The sequence below is a fragment of the Hemitrygon akajei genome, chromosome 11 (genome assembly GCF_048418815.1).
Source record: "Hemitrygon akajei chromosome 11, sHemAka1.3, whole genome shotgun sequence".
In the NCBI taxonomy this organism is placed as follows: domain Eukaryota; kingdom Metazoa; phylum Chordata; class Chondrichthyes; order Myliobatiformes; family Dasyatidae; genus Hemitrygon; species Hemitrygon akajei.
This window is the reverse complement of record NC_133134.1, coordinates 69,428,532-69,450,021: the sequence shown is the minus strand read 5'-3', so window position 1 is coordinate 69,450,021 and position 21,490 is coordinate 69,428,532. Positions and strand designations below refer to the sequence as shown.

Sequence of the window (21,490 nt, the reverse complement as noted above, 5' to 3'; positions counted from 1 at the left end):
ATTAGCAGTGAAACCTTACAGAGTACACCCACATCCCCAAACAAGAATGCTGGGGACTAGAAAGCCATAAAAAGGAAAACACTTACGTGGAATCGGGGCTGAACTTACAGCGAAGAGCATAGCGTTTGTGAGCTGGAATTTTGGTCTTAGGAATGAGTTGAGTAACATCATCACCAATGCCCCCTGTCAGGTTCCATACATAGCAATTACCCTAGCAGGAATGAATGAAGAAAGTAGATAGTGACCCAGAAATATCAGGGCAAAAATAAAAAGTAAAATGAAGGATTAGCTTTGTCACATACATCAAAATATTGAAACATAGAGTGACATGCATCATATGCATCAATGACCAACACCATCTGAGGATGTGCTGCGGGCAGCCCACAAATAGTCATGCTTCTGGCACCAAGATAGCTTCCCCTCAAGTTACTAACCCATATGGAATGTGGGAAGAAAGCCACACAGTCACTGGGAGAATGTACAAAATGCTTCAGGCAGCACCAGGAATTGGTACTGTCAAGCACTACTCTAACTGCTACACTACCATGGCACCTGAGAATATCCCTGAAATTTGAAAGAGAAAACAAAGTGCCAGAAACACACAGCAGGTCAGTCAGTACCAGTGGGAAGAGAAAGACTCCCCTCAACCTCACCTTCTCCCCTCCAGCCTCCACATTCCACAGATCACTAGCTTCAACAAAATTCTCCCACAAGACATGTATCTCCCTCCCATCTCCGTAATCCAAATGTGAGTTTTCCTTTGTGATTACCTAGTCTACTCTTCTGTTCCTAGCAACCTTCCCTTCATCTTATGAACCAGGGGACTTTGAGAGATGGTTCAGATGCTTAGAGATTTCGGGTTGCAAGCAATCTGACTCAGGCTTCAGAAGAGCATTAAGTAAGCACACTGATATACTGCACAGGGACAAAGCAGATGACAAGTGAAACAAAGAGCAGTTACAATGTGCAACTGCAGGTTATGCAGCGTCTCCATTTCAGCAAAAAAAGTGAAATGCCACCAATGCAGTAGAGTTGGCTGTTATAAAAGCTAGTCTCACTCAAAGACATTTCTTCAGAAGGTCAAGGAAGACCATGATTCATACAAAGAGAGAGCTTTCCTTGGTGCTCTAGATTCAAATAGACAAGGCTGGTGTACTACAGCTCAGTTGCAAAATGAGACAGTGATGTTCAAAATGGCCACTGGGGCAGATATCACAGCCATCCCCGAATGTCTGTTCACAAAACTAATGAAGAAAACAGGCATTACACTAAATCCGACAAAAGCAGTGCTCATGGGATCAGGGAAACACAAGCTCAGTGTGAAAGGGATGTTTTCTACTTCCATCATAAAAATGAGAAACAGTTAAAAGAGGATATCTATGTTCAGAATATCTTCTCACCACTACTGGGACGACATGACATTGAGAAGATCAACCTCATTGCAAGGCTGGATTCACTAAACAATGTTTTCATTTTTTTAATATATGTTAAAATTCTTTTTCTTTTTACTAGCCCATTAAGCCCATTAACATTAAAACTTAAAAAATTTAGTAGATTAGTCATTATTTTTTTTATTATATTACTCCAATCTATAATAATACCTAATCTTTCAACTTTCGTGGTATCCTGGGAAATCTTTATAAAAATCTCCATGTTACTATGTGTGTCCCCACCAATCATCCAGGCAAAAAGATAGAAGAAAATTAAAATATAAAGAAAAAAACAAAATACCCCCCTACTAATGTTGTGGGAAAAAAGCAACCGCCATGATTACACACGTGAATCCCGCAGTAACCAATCCAAAGCTCCCCAGCCCCCCCGCAACACAAAAAAGTATATGTATAAGAGAGAAAAAAAATACTATTCTCATTTAGTATTTCTAAAATTTTGCTTTTCTCTTCTATAATATCCATAAATGTCCATCACTTCTGTTCGTTGGGTCTATCTTCATCTTTAATCCATTACGTTTGGAAGCCTCTATGTGTAATTAGCGAATAGATGGAAGTTCTTGTACAAACTCCTCTGCTTTTCGATAATTGGGAAAAAAAATTTTCCCTCCTCCAAAAAAATTATTAGTGTTGCTGGATGACGCATTGTAAATTTATAACCCTTTACCCATAAGGCTTTTTTCACTGGGTTAAATTCCTTCTTTCTCTTCAACAGGTTGTAACTTATATCAGGATAAAAAAGAACTGGTTTCCCTGCTATCATCAATGGCCCGTTTCTATTTTTGGCACTTTGGGCAGCGGCCTTCAGGATCTTTTCTTTGTCTTGGTATCATAAGCATTTTATCAAAATTGATCATGGGTTTTGATCAGCTCGAGGTCTTGGCCTTAAGGATCTATGAGCCCTTTCAATCTCAATTGCAGTTTCTCCTTCCATTTCCAATTTTTCAGGGATCCATTTTTGAAAAAAATTTATTGGATCTTCTCCTTCTATATCTTCTTTAAGTCCAACAATTTTAATATTATTTCGTCTACTGAAGTTTTCAAGCTTATCAATTTTTTCCATAAATTGTTTTCTTTCTGATGCCCAAGCAGTACCGTAGATTTCGCACTACAGAGCGCACCTGATTAAAAGCCGCTGGCTCTAATTTTAGAAAGAAAATCAATTTTGTACTTGTACAGGTCGCACCGGATTTTAGGCCGCAGGTGTCCCACGTTGTAATATGAGATATTTACACAGAAAGATATTACACGTGAGGATTTTTTAACTTTTAATTAAATCCATATGGTAGCAAACAAATACATATTGCAAATGCTTTTTTTCGAACCGTGCCTGTAATACGGCTACTTTTAAATATACATATGTATCGGTAACACACAAATTACGTTGCATATACATTCCAATATCTCCTAGCGACTGGTAAAAATATATATACTGCAGCCTACCAGGAAAAGTTATTGATCGCCTTTAACTTAAAAGCAGCGTTTTGGCTCCGCCGCTCCCCCCCCCCCACCTTCCTGTTTATCGCAAACCGGTATTTCCCACAAGACGCCGCGAAACCGGATGTGACGTCTAGCATTCCGGGCTGTAGTACAGAAAACATACTAACAAATGAATTACTAAGCGAAAATATTATAAACTAAATAACTGCCATAAAGGCAGCACAATGCTTTTCTTCGAGTGTTTTCCATGTTGATGAGGGTGAGTACAAATGACTGATTTACAATAATTTAATTGTGAAAGTGCGCTTGATTTATCGTACAATTTCATTGGACCTCTGTGAACTACTCATCAATTTTATTGGTCTACTGTTACGAGGCAAAATGTTTTTGGCGGCATGAAAAAAAATCATGCATTAGCTGCACCGTAGTAAAGGCCGCAGTGTTCAAAGCTGATCAAAATGTGGGAAAAAAGTAGCGGCTTAAAATCCGGAATCTACGGTATTTTCATTTTCTATTTTGTCCATTCTTTCAACCATGTCCTCCGTTGTAGTTTCCAAGTCCGTAATTCTTTTTTCCATTTTTTCCTGTCTCTTTGTCATTTTATCAAGCATAATCTCCATTTTGGTCATTTTTTTTTCGAGTATTTTTTGATTATTTTTAATTACTTTTAATGTGTCTAATTTACGCATTATTTGCCTCAAAGTCTTTTCTATATTTCTAGAAGGACTTTTAACTCCTTCATCTGATCCTTCCGAGAGATTTAACTCTCCCTCTGATTCACTATCACTTTCAGTTGCAGTGGTAGCTGGGCTTTATAGTTTTTGTTGCTCCCGTTTGCGCATGCTCCATCCTTCGCGTTTGCGCAATTCACGATGGCCTTTTCCTTTAGGAATGGCCAATGTTGCCGCAGTCTCCTGTTCCGTATCGCCGGTGGTATAATGTACCTGAGCCCGCGGTTCCTCGGTAGACGTGGGCCTTGTTCTTGTTCCAACTTGCGTAGTCTTCCCGGTATTAGTTTTCTTCATCTTCCTTCCTTGAGGCATAGCTTGACACAATCCGGAGTAGTTTATAAGTAACTTTTAGAAGGTACTGACTAACTTTTCTTCATTTAGACATTAATTTATTAACTTTTTTCGGGGGAGCTGGGTTCCAGCGTCTCGATCCTACGTCATCACATGACGTCCCCCCACTAAACAATGTTGAGTGGATAAGAACCCAGAGTTGTTCACAGGCTAAGGGTGCTGAAAGAAGAGTACCTTATCCAACTGAGGCCAGGAGCAATGCCCTACTCTCTGACCACAGTGAGGCGTATAACAGAGTGAATAAACCTACTAACTGTGTTCCTGGTTCCCAAGCCAGCTGGCACAGTAAGGATCTGTGTTGATCTAACAAAATTGAGTAATACTCTGAGGTTGGAGAAGTTCATTCTACCCTCTGTTGAGCACACATTGGGTATGGTGGGTGGAGCAAAGTTCTTCACCAAATCTGATCCATTTAGCTCCTGAGTCACAGAAGTTCACAACCTTGATCACACCACATGGAAGCTATCCTTCAAGAGACTCCCTTGTGGCATCTCATCAGCCCCTGAACTCTATCAGATGAGGATGAACCAAATTTTGGAGGGACTGGAAGGAGTAGTCTGCCACATGGATGATATACTCATCTTGGGAGGCTCAAATTAAGAACATGACAAAAGAATGGAAGCTACCTTGGTCAAACTGAAACAGACTGGAATCACCCTGAACAAAAATAAATGAGAATTTGCAAAGATGGAGGTGAAGTTCTTGGCCACCAACTATCCTCAGAGGGAGTGCAACCAGATTCAGACAAACTGGCAGGAGTTCATGGACAACCTATGAATGTATCAGAGATTCGCAAATTCCTTGGCATGGTAAACCATCTGCAATTCATTCCCAATTTGGCACAGAAAACAAACCCACAGTGTGACCTCCTCTCTCAGAGAAAAGTTTGGACCTGGGATGCATTACAGGAGAAGTCATTCTCATCACTTAAATCAAAATTTAAATCTCCACCAACATTGGCGTTCTTTGATCCAAACAAAACAAACAAGGTCTCAGCAGACACCTCTTCCTTTGGCCAAGGGGAATGCTCATGCAAAACTACAGTGGTGCATGGAAACCGGTGACATATGCATCAAGAACACTGACTCCTACTGAACAGCATCATGCCCAAATCGAAAAGGAGATGTTCGCTCTCATGTGGGCTTGTGATCACTTTAGTGATATGCACTAATTTCCTATTTGAAACAGACCACAAGCCTCCTCACCTCAAAACACATGGGACGACTTAAATCCATGTCTGCAAATATTCAGAATGAGTTTTATTCAATATTGTTATGACAATGAACATGCCCCGGCAAAGTGTTCACAACACCAGACACTCTATCCAGGACGTCATCCAAAAGTGAGTGGATGGAAGCCAACTCTGCCCTGATGGAAAATACCGACATCTACTTAGTTCAGGTATGTGAAAGCTTTCTAGCATCAGGAAAACTGGACGAAATTTATGTTGAGTTGAAAAGGGACTAAATCTATAACAAGGTCATGCAATACTGTGAGCATGGATGGCCAGCTGTTCCAAAAGGAGCTCATGAGCTCAGACCTTACTGGCTTGAAAGAGACACATTCATCATTCTGGATGGTTTGCTGCTAAAGGGCTCCAGATTCATCATTCCTTCTTCTATGCATGCCAAAATCATCAGTTATTCCTCCAAGGACATGAAGGCATAGGTTTTTGCAAATAAAAAGGTGTGAGGCATTGCATGTTAAAGAAAAACTGTAATAACTCATTTATTGTACTCCAAATATTGAACACAAAAAGCATGGTAAAAGAACTTCATGTAATATGTCACCGCATCAGACCAGCCTCTTAAAATGAACTGTAACTCAATGTCAGTGGTTGTGAATTACGTATGTTTCACCAATTACATTAGCCTACACAGACCCCCCCCCCCCCCCCCCCACCGCCAGAGTTCACCAAAACTGGCATTATGAGCATGTCTGGAGCTCGGATGAGCCGTCTGGCTTGGGTCCCATGTTCCATGGGTAGAGGAACAGCAGTTACCTCTGGCTTGTCCAGAGGTGCATTGACACGCTAAGGTCATGTTGTGATGGCAGGAGCATGGTAGCAAAATCTTCCAAATCTTGGCTGGCCAGTTTAAGGCGATCTACCAAAATACATTTGGGGTTATCCCTCGTATCTGTGATAAAAGTCTTTTCTCTCTGTACCAAAACAGAATGGGCCATCATAAGGGAGCCAAAGGGGATGTTGGTATGCGTCATTGCAAGCTCATGACACAATTAGAGATATTGGTTGTTATGACGTTGTGGGCATCACTGAGTTGTGGCTGAAAGAAGGCCATAGTTGGGAGCTTAACACCAAAGGATGTACTTTGTATCAAAAGGACAGGCAGGAAGGCATAGATGGTGGTGTGGCTCTGTTGGTAAGAGATGGAATTACATCTTTAGAAAGAGGTGATGTAGGGTCAGAGAATGTTGAATCTTTGTGGGTGGAGTTAAGAAATTGCAAGGGGTAAAAAAAACATTATGGGAATCATATATTGGCCTCCAAATAGTAGCCAAGGTGTGGGGTTGGGATTGCAAGGGGAGCTGGAAAGAGCATGTCATAAGGGCAATGTCACAATTGTAATGGGGACTTCAAAAAGGGGTGATATGCTGAACACCATGGTTCTGGGCTATTGCAGTCCAGAGGTTTAATATGAACTGGGGAACATGGTCAGAGGAAATATCAGATGGGGTGCCAAACCAGACAACCCTGCTGCTGATGAATGCTCGAGCCACGTCTGTGGCCGTCGTCGATGTCAGAGGGAGGACCTCTGGCCACCTGGTGGTACGGTCCACCATGTTAAGAGGTGTGAAACTGCAGGACAGGGGAAGAGGACCAACAAGGTCCACGTTGACATGGTCAAACTGTCTCTTATGGACCTCATAAGGTGCCAATGGCACCTCAACATAATGGTTAATTTTTGTCCGCTTCACTCCAATCACATACATGCTTTCTATGGGTGTGCACACACACTTTAGTGCAACCAGATTCTGTGAGGCTTTCCCAGATGCAAGAACCCATGTATGGAGTCAAAAATAGATCACCTGGCACTGTGGGGTGAGGCTGACCAGTTGAAGCCTCACACAAGAGAGAAAACCCAGCTTCCCAGAACTTAATGTCAGCCAGCCGCAGGTCCAGGCTGTGAGTAAGCCTGGATCTCTGGGTCAGTAGCGTGGTTGGCTGCCAAGTTGGCATAGTCAACCCCATGTATATAGCTTCAACAGCTGACCGCAAGAGGCAATCTGCCAAGTCATTATTTTTCCACTTGATATGTGGTGTATCAGTTGTGAACTCTGATATATAAGCCAGGTAGTGTTGCTGCCGTGCAGACCAAGGGTCCAATATTTTGGCCATTGAGGGGTTTGTGTTCAACAAAATGGTGATCCTCCAGAAGAAAGCAAAAATGGCGGACAGCTAGATAGAGACCGAGAAGCTCACGGTCAAATGTGCTGTACTTCCTTCCCTTTGGATGAACAGATCTGCCAACTGAAGGTGGCGAGCAGATGCCACACACCTCCAGCCAACTGTTCGTGCACAACAGTCATAGCATAGTCTGAAGCTCAGTAGTAATGGTTGGGGACTGGGAGCTTCAGTAGGATCACGTTGGGAAGAGACTGTAGTCTGCTATCCATAATAGCAGCTAACTTTGACAGGAGGGGCTTTGGACCTTCTGTGGAGATGCAATGGCCAAGAAAGTCAATGGTTGACAACTCAAACTGGCATATAGCAGCATTAATAATCAACCCATGTTGGTTTAAGCACTTGAAAAGTAGGGGGAGATGAGATGTGTTCAGATTTGGATGCACTGGTGACAAGTATGTCATCCAGGTAAACAAAAAGAAAATCTGAGTCTTTTAATAGAGTCCATCAGCCATTGGAAACTCTGTGCTGTTGTTTTCAGTCCAAATAGCATGTGCAGAAACTCAAAAAAGCAAAACAGGGTTATCATAGTCGCTTTGGGAATGTCATCTGAGCCTGATGGTAGCCCCTAACAAGATCAACTTTGGAAAAAAATTAACTTTCCAGCTAACATGCCAAAACGTCTTAGATGTGTGGAACCAGGTACTGTTTGAGGGTGGTGGCCTCGTTAAGACATCGGTAATCCCCAAATGGGTGTCAACCACCATCGGACTCAGGGACCATATGGTGGGGCAAAGCCCAGGGGCTATTCGACCAGTGTACAATGCCAAGTCTTTTCATGTTGGGAATTCATCCAGATGCCGAGTAAAACTCACATCTGGTGGTGCATGCATTTGACAGAGTTGTTGTGGGGAACTTACTGGGGGAGCAGTGTAACAACCCAAAGTCCCTGACACCCACAAGCCGGCAGTTCTTAAGATCGACTAACAGCCCTTGGGCACACAGGGTATCTGCACCAAGCAAAGATCCAGCCACTTTAACCAAGATTCCTAACATTCATACCAAAGGGATCATGATTAAAAAAAAGGCCAGTGTCATTTGTTTTACAGTCACAGGCATGCACGTGTTGGTGATTTGCTGACCAGGCTTATTGAGGCAGGGAAAGGAGGAGGAATTATGTATCTCTGCCTGGCTTAGTCTAGACTATCTGCCATTTTAGTAAGCTTCCTATAGTCCATCACGGGTGCATTAGTGAGGTCTATGCAAACTTGATCAGGCATTTGTTGCATGAAGAGTCTTTAAAAATAAAAGGAGGATGGTTTCTCACTGTTACCATCAGGCAGGAGGTACCGGAGCCTAAAGGCACACACTCAGCGATTCAGGAACAGCTTCTTCCCCTCTGCCATCAGGGAGGAGGTACCGGAGCCTAAAGGCACACACTCAGCGATTCAGGAACAGCTTCTTCCCCTCTGCCATCAGGCAGGAGGTACCGGAGCCTAAAGGCACACACTCAGCGATTCAGGAACAGCTTCTTCCCCTCTGCCATCAGGGAGGAGGTACCGGAGCCTAAAGGCACACACTCAGCGATTCAGGAACAGCTTCTTCCCCTCTGCCATCAGGCAGGAGGTACCGGAGCCTAAAGGCACACACTCAGCGATTCAGGAACAGCTTCTTCCCCTCTGCCATCAGGCAGGAGGTACCGGAGCCTGAAGACACACACTCAGCGATTCAGGAACAGCTTCTTCCCCTCTGCCATCAGGCAGGAGGTACAGGAGCCTAAAGGCACACACTCAGCGATTCAGGAACAGCTTCTTCCCCTCTGCCATCAGGTAGGAGGTACAGGAGTCTAAAGGCACACACTCAGCGATTCAGGAACAGCTTCTTCCCCTCTGCCATCAGGCAGGAGGTACAGGAGCCTGAAGGCACACACTCAGCGATTCAGGAACAGCTTCTTCCCCTCTGCCATCAGGCAGGAGGTACAGGAGCCTAAAGGCACACACTCAGCGATTCAGGAACAGCTTCTTCCCCTCTGCCATCAGGGAGGAGGTACCGGAGCCTGAAGGCACACACTCAGCGATTCAGGAACAGCTTCTTCCCCTCTGCCATCAGGGAGGAGGTACCGGAGCCTGAAGGCACACACTCAGCGATTCAGGAACAGCTTCTTCCCCTCTGCCATCAGGCAGGAGGTACCGGAGCCTAAAGGCACACACTCAGCGATTCAGGAACAGTTTCTTCCCCTCTGCCATCAGGCAGGAGGTACCGGAGCCTAAAGGCACACACTCAGCGATTCAGGAACAGCTTCTTCCCCTCTGCCATCAGGCAGGAGGTACCGGAGCCTAAAGGCACACACTCAGCGATTCAGGAACAGCTTCTTCCCCTCTGCCATCAGGCAGGAGGTACCGGAGCCTAAAGGCACACACTCAGCGATTCAGAAACAGCTTCTTCCCCTCTGCCATCAGGGAGGAGGTACCGGAGCCTAAAGGCACATACTCAGCGATTCAGGAACAGCTTCTTCCCCTCTGCCATCAGGCAGGAGGTACCGGAGCCTAAAGGCACACACTCAGCGATTCAGGAACAGCTTCTTCCCCTCTGCCATCAGGCAGGAGGTACCGGAGCCTGAAGGCACACACTCAGCGATTCAGGAACAGCTTCTTCCCCTCTGCCATCAGGCAGGAGGTACCGGAGCCTAAAGGCACACACTCAGCGATTCAGGAACAGCTTCTTCCCCTCTGCCATCAGGCAGGAGGTACCGGAGCCTGAAGGCACACACTCAGCGATTCAGGAATAGCTTCTTCCCCTCTGCCATCAGGCAGGAGGTACCGGAGCCTAAAGGCACACACTCAGCGATTCAGGAACAGCTTCTTCCCCTCTGCCATCAGGCAGGAGGTACCGGAGCCTAAAGGCACACACTCAGCGATTCAGGAACAGCTTCTTCCCCTCTGCCATCAGGCAGGAGGTACCGGAGCCTAAAGGCACACACTCAGCGATTCAGGAACAGCTTCTTCCCCTCTGCCATCCAATTTCTAAATGGACATTAAACCTGTGAACACTACCTTACTTTTTAAATATATATTATTTCTGTTTTTTTGCACGATTTTTAATCTATTCAATATACGTATACTGTAGTCCTGACGAAGGGTCTCGGCCCGAAACGTCGACAGCGCTTCTCCCTATAGATGCTGCCAAGCCTGCTGTGTTCCACCAGCATTTTGTGTGTGTTGTTGTACGTATACTGTAATTTATTTAGTTATTTATTTTTCTATATTATGTATTGTATTGAACTGCACCTGCTAAGTTAACAAATTTCATGACACATGCCGGTGATAATAAACCGGATTCTGATTTCCCAGAAGAGACAGAATGCAGTCCAGTAGCTCCAGTGCTTTATCGTTGCAGAGGCTGGGCAAGGTTTGTCGCGCTCAGACTCTGAAAGTACAAAAGTCTATAGAAGGTGAGTTATCAGTGATCAGTATTTATCATCCTCAGGCGGGTGTTCTAGTAGACTCACCACTCTCGTAGCCATGGAGCTACAGCCCATCAGAGCGTAAATGGGCTGGAGACCAAGACAAGCCTGCCTATTCTTCCTTCCCTTCTCTAGGTCTACTGGACTTAGACAAAGTGAAAAATTTAGAGACAACACAGCATGAGAAAACAAAGAGCATGCATGATCTCAAACACAAAACAAAATTTAGTCAGTGCTCAGGAGTGGTGAAGCTGTTTGGATTACAGAACAATTCACCAAAGTATCAAGAGTCCGGCAGCATGCATGACGATTGTTTGTGATCACCACATCACAAGGTGAAATCTGGCGGAACAGGCGTGCGATCGTGTAACTTCAAAGTCCACGAAAAGTGGAGAAAGAAATAGAGTAGCCTGATGCTTATGAAGAGGATTTCTTACCTGAGGTGGCCACACTTTTCAAGAATCTTCATCTGCTCCAACACTTCCACGAACTATACCAGATATGGTCGTTTATCTGTCCCACCACAGAGATGTACTGTACTCTCTATTCTAACATCTTCGAGCAAATGACCAAAGAGGGAGCATAATCCTCTCACTTTGCCAGAGTGTTCAGATAGATTACCCTGACCTCCATTAGATTTTTAAAAAAGGGTTCTAATGTTGAAAATGTAAGGAATTCTTTTTATGCTCATGTAAGGAGCACAAGTTATGTGATATGAGTAAAGTGAACTGAATCATGTAATTCAGTAACTATATTTTCAATGCAGTTCTATAGACAAGAAGAACTTAACCTAGTTTTTCTTTTTTTCCCCAAGTAGTTTCACAAACACAAGAAAATCTGCAAATACGCAAATCCAAAGCAACACACACAAAATGCTGGAGGAACTCAGCAGGCCAGGCAGCATCTATGGAAAAGAGTATGAAGGGTTTCAGCCCGAAATGTCAACTGTTTACTCTTTTTCATTGATGCTGCCTGGCCTGTTGAATTCCTCCAGCATTTTGTGTATGTTCTGGTAGTTAATGGGTTAATCCTAAGCCACTCAGTTCGCCACTCCCACATGGGAGTAGTTCATATATTGTACAAGCAGTGTTATCAATAAAGTTCAGTTGAATAGTCTGCATGATGTGTTTCTCTGCATTCTTCCTCAATATCAAACACAATCCCCGCAATACAGATGTTCCCTTTCTTCTATCCATAATGCCTTACCTCTGCAAATTTAAACTAATTTTCTTTGTCTTTCTTTATAAGAATCAATGAAGTAGTCTTTAACCAACCATATTACCCGTTCCACTTGCACAGATGTGCTGAGCAAATGAGTGTTCCAGCATTCTTTCAGAAACATCAAGCAGACCTCCCTTCCCCCTCCCTCAAATTCAGATATGAAAATTATTCAGAAAAAGAGGGGGTGGGGATGGTCATCTTTATTGCCCACCTTTAATAGTACTTAAAACTTGAGATGAATGGCCTTCTGGAACCACAGCTGTGGAGCAGTGTCCAGGAATTTGATTGCTCAGGCAAATTTGGAGTGTAGAAGGTTGAGGGGGGACTTGATAGAGGTATTTAAAATAATGAGGGGGATAGATCGAGTTGACGTGGATAGGCTTTTTCCATTGAGAGTAGGGGAGATTCAAACAAGAGGACATGATTTGAGAGTTAGGGGGCAAAAGTTTAAGGGTAACACGAGGGGGAATTTCTTTACTCAGAGAGTGGTAGCTGTGTGGAATGAGCTTCCAGTAGAAGTGGTAGAGGCAGGTTCGGTATTGTCATTTAAAGTAAAATTGGAAAGGTAAATGGACAGGAAAGGAATGCAGGGTTATGGGCTGAGTGCGGGCCAGTGGGACTAGGTGAGTGTAAGCGTCGGTACGGACTAGAAAGGGCCGAGATGGCCTGTTTCCGTGCTGTAATGGTTATATGGTTATAAATATTGCCAAATCAGAGTGGTGTATAACCCAGGGAGAATTTGAGGATGGGAATATTAACTGGCACATAATGTTGGTTTGAGAGGTGCTGTGAAGATGCTTGGCAAGTTGTTTAGCCTATCTTGATGATTCCAGTCCCACCTTACAGACAGCTCACTCTACCATCACCAATGCCACCATCACACAAGTGCAGACCTCAAGCACATTGTTCTTATCTAATTTTGAGCACATCACGAAGACGCGTGCTATGATTGAGGTTCCAAATAATTTACCGAACTGTTTACTGCTGCCATGTAGCTTGCATCCGGATCAATGTGAACAGCATTAACTGATACATCTGGCTCAGGGATCAGCTGCTCATTGTGGTCAGTTTTCAGGTCCCAGATGTGAATGGCTCCACTCTGATCACCAACAATTAGCTCTGCCTACAAAGACAGAACAAAACAAATGGATACAATCTGCGCAGGTAGGAAGAGTCCGAAATGGAACTGAAACTTGTCAAGGAGAATGAACAGGTGTGCAGATATGTGAACATCCTGGAGATGCTGTTAATAATACACAATGGCATGCTTGGGGATTTTGGGATTCAGTATCAGACATCATCAGGAACAGTTATAAGAGACTGCAGGAAACAAGGTCATTCTTAGAATACAGAGGCTGAGGGAAATTTAATGAAAGCCTTTGATGGATGAGATGTAGATTTACTATTCACTCTAGAAAGTGGATCAAAAACAAGAGTTTACGGATTGAACATTTAATTAAGGTTCAGTAGATTATTTAAAGCATTGTGGAGGTGCTCACTTCCAGGCAAGTGTATTCCATCACAATCCTGTGGTGTGAGTGGTGTCATTTCAAAACCAAAGCTGTGCTGTAGGGATCACAGTCAAGGTCAGTATTCAGTCCAGCCCTGAATGCCCTTCCTGCAGTACTAGTGGTAAAGGTACACCCCTCCCCTGCGTACTCCCATCCCCTCCCCCATGGTGCCCAGTGGCTAGGGAGTTCAGTGTCCAGATCCAGCAATGTGAAGGAATTGAGTCATATGGCTTCAGAGTACAGTTAGATCCCTGGTCAACAATGAGCAATTACAGGGGAGTACTCACAAAGGTCAATGTCTTTGAACATCAAGGGGAAAAGTTTTTAGATTTGCTTTTCAGTGCTGGTCATTGTCTGGCACTTTATTTGCCCTTTATCCACACCAAAAAGATGTTCTACATGAACAAACTGGTACATTCACAATAATTGCAACTAGAACAGGACATTAAGCAGCCATTTGCAAACATCTCCACCTCTGACCTCATGCTGGAGGAGAGGCCATTTCTGAAGCAAATGAAGATGCTTGTGCCCATGACTATGCTCACAGCATTTTCCACAGTGAGATCTTTCTAAGATGTATGGCCTTCTGCAAACCCCATTTTCATTTGCCAAGGGATGGCTCCCACTACTGGACTATTCCCTTCAAATTCCAAGGTCTTTCATTTCCCCCGGACCACTTATTGTGAGAGAAATGCTGCCTTGATCAACCCACCTCATTTCTGAAATTGAGCTCTTATGTCCACGCTTGCTCAAGCGTGTAATGAGGTCTGGAGTGTCAAATGAGATTAGGCTGGGTTGGGGGATGTTATTTCAGAACCAAAAAGCTACAGAGAAAAAACTTTGTAAAGAACAGCAGTGCCACACACTGGCAATTAATGTAAACTGAAGCATGCATTTCCAGCTGCAAATCCCTTTGTGGTGGAGAGAATGCAGAGGTGATTCAGCAGGATTTTGCCTAGACTGGAGGACTTTAGATACAGGAATAGGCTGACCTTGGTTCCCTGCCCCAATTTTATATGTTTTATTATCTATATATCTATATTATATCTATCTATGGGGGTACTTTTTTGTTTACACACCAAGGGGTTGATCGCTAGAACACGCTGCCAGAGAAGGTAGTGGAATCTGATGCAATTTGTATGCTTACGAGACATTTAGAGAGACTTTTAAATAGATAAGTCCAACAAGGATGTTAATGTGGGCAAATGGAATTAGTATAGATGGACTAAAGGGCTGGCAGTGAGGGCTGACGGGCCTGTTTGTGCTGTATTGCTCCTGGCTCTATACATCTCCACTGGAAACAACAATAGACAAAGTCTGAGGGGCGGTGGGGAAGCGCTGTCCATTCTTTTGGAGTCGTGCAATATTGCACCTTACCTGATTGGGATGCAAGCAGACACAGTTTATTGGAGCATTGACCTGGAAGATTCTCTGGCACTGCAGGTTGCGTGACCTGTTGGAAGACAGAAGGATATTTGAGGTTCTATATAGACTAGATTAGCAGTTGTGCCTTGATTAGAGCCAGCGTTCAGAAGTCTCCTCTCTTCTACCTTTGACCAATAGACTTGTTGTTTCTAGGTTGATGTAGCTCACCAGTTATTCATTTTGAAGGTCTATACATTAATTTAGCTACTGCCAATAGCAATGCAAAAGAAATCAGAAGCTTAGTGAATCCTACCCCTTCATTCAACATTCAAGCAGAGGAATGGTCAGGATTGTACTTCTTAGTGTACCTATACAGCAATCAATTATTGAGTTGCATTTGTATCACTTTATCAAGTTCCTCATACCTAGCAGACAAGATCTCACGCTGGAGAAACGTTTATCAACTCTTCCTTTCAACTAAGGCTTCCCCATCCAACTATTACATGAGAGTACATGCACTTACAGAGTCACAGAGAGATCCAGCACCAAACAGACACTTCAGTCCACACTGACAATCAATGACCCATTAACAATAATGCAAACACTCAACATTCTATCAGCTCTCTGCAGATATAACCACTCATCTAGACACTAGGGGCAATTTACAGTGGGCAATTAAGGTAATGACCCCACACATCTTTGAGATTGGGGAAAGCAGAAACAGCCAGGAGAAATGCACAGAGGCAAAGTGAGACATATCTGTCAACAAAACATGTCTGGCAAAACATTACTAAGATCCACCCAACTACATGATCTAATATCTTATCCAGAGGACATCACTTCGCTTCTGCAGCACTCCCTCAGAACTGTCAATGTAGAGTTTCTACTAAAGCAGAACTTGAACTACCCTAATATTGGTGTAAAAGTGGCATCAACCAAGTCAACTTGTTGTGGGCCCCAATAAATACCTGAGGTCCCAGATTCGAGCCATGCAGTCCTCACCACCAGTATACATCCAACGTCCATCCTCGTGGAACCCAACTGAGGTGATGTTTTTGCTGACCCCATCATAGCTGACAACTGGGTTTGGGTTGTTGGAATTCAAGTCATACATTCGGATGTGCTGGTATCCTACAAGATGAAGCAAAGAAAATATCCAAAAACTATCTGCACTATTTATCTTGCTTCTGCCACATGTTCCAAACAGTAACAAAATCAAAATTCTGTTCAAATTTGTTGGTACAGATGAGGCAAAGATGCACTGTGTCTTTCCTTGACTGCTTGCGAATACCACTAACTTTCACCTTTCACAAACAGAAAACTCAAACTCTGAGGGAAGACTAAAGAATAAAAAAAACATGTTCCTCTCCTCTCCCCCTACTACAGGCCAAAGGATATATGATGCAGCACCTCTAAAGTAGAAATAATGTTAATTTTACAGAAACTACTTCCATCTCATGCATCCAGAAATAGTGTATTAAAACCACCTTTAGACTTTCAACAAGAGGAGAGCAATAAAATACATATTTCAGTGAGCTACGTTGTAGAGGAACTCCCATTTAGTGGTTAAGGAAGCAGAAGCACACTGCTGGATGAAAGTACAAGTGCTCACCTGCTGCTGCAATCATACTGCGGTCCGGAGTGATTTCCAAAGCATTCACCTGCTAACACCTTTGCTAAGGAAATGAAAGGAATGAAGTAATTCACAGCAACTCAAACTCAACTCTGAATATATTCAGAGGTGGTGGAAAGGAGCACCCCAGTACCACTAGAAAGGAAACAGAACACTCAGGCTCATCAAAAATAGACAAATGCAAAAACCTTTGTAAAACATAACAGGAAAACAAAAAATATCATAACAAATAATTGGATGATGGTGGAGGTTGCTTTTATGATTGAAGCCTGTGCCCAGCAATGTACCAGAAGGATACAAAGTTCAAAGTAAATTATCAAAGTACATATGTCACCATATACAACCCTGAGATTCATTTTCTTGTGGCATACACAATAAATCCAAGAAATACAATAGAATCAATTAAAAATTGCACCCAACAGGATGGTCAACCAACTAATGTGCAAAAGACTACAAGCTATGCAAATACAGAAGTAAAAATAAATTGAAAGTATGGAGAACATGAGATGAAGAGTTCTTGAAAGTGAGTCCAGTTCAGTAATGGGACGAGTGAAGTTCTCCCCTTTGATTCAAGAACCAGATGGTTGAGGGGTAAGAACTGTTCCTGAACTTGGTGGTGTGGGTCCTGAAGTTCCTGTACCTTCTCATAAGACCATAAGATATAGGAGAAGTACACCATTTGGCCCATCAAGTCTGTTCTGCTATTCAATCATGGGCTGATCTAATTCTTCCAGTCATCCCCACTCCCCTGCCTTCTCCCCATACCCTTTGATGCCTTGTCTAATCAAGAAGCGACCTATCTCTGCCTTAAATAAACTCAATGACTTGGCCGCCACAGCTGCTCGTGGCAACAAATTCGACAGATTACCACCCTCTGACTAAAGTAATTTCTCTGCATCTCTGTTCCAAATGGAAGTCCTTCAATACTGAAGTCGAGCCCTCTTGTCCAAACTCCCCTACCAGGGGAAATAACTTTGCCATATCTAATCTGCCTTTTAAAATCTGGAATGTTTCTATGAGATACTCCTCATTCTCCTGAACTCCAGGGAATACAGCCCAAGAGCTGCCAGACATTCCCCATACAGTAACCCTTTAATTCCTGGAATCATTCTTGTGAATCTTCTCTGAACTCTCTCTGATGTCAGTATATCCTTTCTAAAATAAGGAGCCCAAAACTGCACACAATACTCTAAATGTGGTCTCACAAGGGTCTCATAGAGCCTCAACATCACATCCCTGCTCTTATATTCTATACCTCTAGAAATAAATGACAACATTGCATTTGCCTTCTGCACCACCAACTCAACCAGGAGGTTACCTTTAGGGTATTCTGCACAAGGACTCCAAGTCCCCTTGCATCTCTGAATTTTGAATTGTCTCCCAATCTAAATAACAGTCTGCCTGTTTATTTCTTCCACTAAAGTGCATGACCATACACTTTCCAACATTGTATTTCATTTTCCACTTCTTTGCCCATTCCCCTAAACTATCTAAGTCTCTGCAGGCATTTTCCTCAACACAACCTACCCCTCTACCTACCTTTATATCATTGGCAAATTTAGCGACAAATCAGGAACCGTGGTGTACAAAGACTGTAATAAATCTAGTCAAGAAGAAAAGCTTACAAAAGGTTCAGAGAGCTAGGTAATGTTAGAGATCTAGATTATAAGATACTAGGAAGGAGCTTAAGAAGGAAATTAGGAGAGCCAGAAGGGGCCATAAGAAGGCCTTGGCAGGCAGAATTAAGGAAAACCCCAAGGCATTCTACAAGTATGTGAAGAGCAGGAGGATAAAACGTGAAAGAATAGGACCTATCAAATGTGACAGTTGGAAAGTGTGCATGGAACTGGAGGAAATAGCAGAGATACTTAACGAATACTTTACTTCAGTATTCACTACGGAAATGGATCTTGGCGATTGTAGGGATGACTTGCAGAGGACTGAAATCGTGAGCATGTAGATATTAAGAAAGAGGATGTGCTGGAGCTTTTGGAAAGCATCAAGTTTCATAAGTCACTGGGACCAGGCTACTGTGGGAGGCAAGGGAGGAGATTGTTGAGCATCTTTGCATCATCAATGGGGACGGGAGAGGTTCCCGAAGATTGGAGGGTTGCAGATGTTGTCCCTTTATTCGAGAAAGGGAGTAGAGATAGCCCAGAAAATTATAGACCAGTGCGTCTTACCTCAGTGGTTGGTATGTTGACAGAGAAGATCCTGAGAGGCAGGATTTATGAACATTTGGAGAGGTATAATATGATTAGGAATAGTCAGCATGGCTTTGTAAAGGGCAGGTTGTGCCTTATGAGCCTGATTGAATTTTTTGAGGATGTGATTAAACACACTGATGAAGGAAGAGCAGTAGATGTAGTGTACATGGATTTCAGCAAGGCATTTTGTAAGGTACCCCATGCAAGGCTTTTTGAGAAAGTAAGGAGGCATGGGATCCAAGGGGACATTCTTTTGTGGATCCAGAACTGGCTTGCCCACAGAAGGCAAAGGGTGGTTGTAGACGGGTCATATTCTGCATGGAGGTCGGTCACCAGTGGAGTGCCTCAGGGATCTGTTCTGGGATCCTTACTCTTTGTGATTTTTATAAATGACCTGGATGAGGAAGTGGAGGGATGGGTTAGTAAGTTTGCTGATGACACAAAGATTGTGGATAGTGTGGAGGGCTGTCAGAGGTTACAGTGGGACATTGATAGGATGCAAAACTGGGCTGAGAAGTGGCAGATGGAGTTCAACCCAGATAAGTATGAAGTGGTTCATTTTGGTAGGTCAAATGTGATGGCAGAATATAGTATTAATGGTAAGACTCTTGGCAGTGTGGAGGATCAGAGGGATCTTGGGGTCCGAGTCCGTAGGACACTCAAAGCAGCTGCACAGGTTGACTTTGTGGTTACGAAGGCATACGGTGCATTGGCCTTCATCAGTTGTGGGATTGAGTTTAGGAGCCGAGGGGTAATGATGCAGCTATAGAGGACCATGATCAGACCTCACTTGGAGTACTGTGCTCGTTTCTGGTCGCCTCACTGCAGGAATGATGTGGAAGTCATAGAAAGGGTGCAGAGGAGATTTGCAAGGATGTTGCCTGGATTGGGGAGCATGCCTTATGAGAATAGGTTGAGTGAACTCGGCCTTTTCTCGTTGGAGCGAAGGAGGATGACAGATGACCTGATAGAGGTGTACAAGATGATGAGAGGCATTGATCGTGTGTATAGTCAGAGGTTTTTTCTCAGGGTGGAAATGGTTGCTACAAGAGGACACAGGTTTAAGGTGCTGGGGAGAAGGTACAGAGGAGATGTCAGGGGTAAGTTTTTTACTCAGAGAGTGGGAGAGCGTGGAATGGGCTACCGGCAACGGTGGTGGAGGCGGATATGAGCTATAGACTTTCTGTGTTTCTATGTTTCCCTGTAATTCCATGGGCTTTTATCTTGCTAAGCAGCCACACGTACAGCACCTTGTCAAAAACCTTCTGAAAATCCAAGTACACCACATCTACTGCATCTCCTTTGTCTACCCTTCTTGTAATTTCTTCAAAAAATTGCAGTAGGTTAGTCAGGCAGGATTTTCCTTTCAGGAAACTGTGCTGGCTTTGCCCAATCTTGTCATGTGTCTCCAGGTATTCCATAATCTCATTCCTAACAATCGATTCCAACAACTGCCCAATCACTGATGTCAGGATAACAGGTCTATAGTTCCCTTTCTGCTGTCTCCCACCCTTCTTAATTAGTGGAGTAACATTTGCAATTTTCTAGTCATCCAGTATAACCATATAACAATTACAGCACAGAAACAGGCCATCTTGGCCCTCCTAGACCCTCACCTAGTCCCACTGACCCGCACTCAGCCCATAACCCTCCATTCTTTTCCTGTCCATATACCTATCCAATTTTGCTTTAAATGACAATACCGAACCTGCCTCTACCACTTCTACTGGAAGCTCGTTCCACACAGCTACCACTCTCTGAGTAAAGAAATTCCCCCTCATGTTACCCTTAAAATTTTGCCCCCCAAGTCTCAACTCATGTCCTCTTGTTTGAATCTCCCCTACTCTCAATGGAAAAAACCTATCCACGTCAACTCTATCTATGCCCCTCATAATTTTAAATACCTCTATCAAGTCCCCCCTCAACCTTCTACGCTCCAAAGAATAAAGACCTAACTTATTCAACCTTTCCCTGTAACTTAGGTGCTGAAACCCAGGCAACATTCTAGTAAATCTTCTCTGTACTCTCTCTATTTTGTTGACATCTTTCCTATAATTCGGTGACCAGAACTGTACACAATACTCCACATTTGGCCTTACCAATGCCCTGTACAATTTTAACATTACATCCCAACTCCTATACTCAATGCTCTGATTTATAAAGGCCAACATACCAAAAGCTTTCTTCACCACCCTATCCACATGAGATTCCACCTTCAGGGAACTATGCATCATTATTCCTAGATCACTCTGTTCTACTGCATTCTTCAATGCCCTACCATTTACCATGTATGTCCTATTTGGATTATTCCTACCAAATGTAGCACTTCACACTTATCAGCATTAAACACCATCTGCCATCATTCAGCCCACTCTTCTAACTGGCCTAAATCTCTCTGCAAGCTTTGAAAACCTACTTCATTATCCACAACACCATCTACCTTCGTATCATCTGCACACTTACTAATCCAGTTTACCACCCCATCATCCAGATCATTAATGTATATGACAATATTGGACCCAGTACAGATCCCTGAGGCACACCACTAGTCTCCGGCCTCCAACCTGACAAACAGTTATCCACCACTACTTTCTGGCACCTCCCATCAGTGGTGCCTCCAACCACTGTTGAATCCATTTTACTACTTCAATATTGAGACCTAACGATTGAACCTTCCTAACTAACTTCCCGTGCAGAACCTTGTCAAAGGCCTTACTTAAGTCCATATAGACAACATCCACTGCTTTATCCTCATC

The 21,490-nt window shown here is 43.5% G+C and overlaps 1 protein-coding gene across 5 annotated transcripts in view; it reads right to left on the bottom strand.

Moving 5' to 3' along the window:
• The window catches only part of mlst8 (MTOR associated protein, LST8 homolog (S. cerevisiae)), a 61,695-nt gene that overhangs the window by 20,416 nt on the left and 19,789 nt on the right, over window positions 1–21,490 (bottom strand). For all 5 annotated transcript variants that reach the window (XM_073061049.1, XM_073061047.1, XM_073061046.1 and 2 more), the window contains exons 3-7: window positions 16,507–16,558; window positions 15,863–16,025; window positions 14,907–14,982; window positions 12,989–13,141; window positions 87–211 (exon numbers count right to left, since the gene is read on the bottom strand). In XM_073061049.1, the coding sequence (XP_072917150.1) occupies window positions 87–211; window positions 12,989–13,141; window positions 14,907–14,982; window positions 15,863–16,025; window positions 16,507–16,558 (569 nt within the window). The remainder of the gene's footprint in view (window positions 1–86; window positions 212–12,988; window positions 13,142–14,906; window positions 14,983–15,862; window positions 16,026–16,506; window positions 16,559–21,490) is intronic.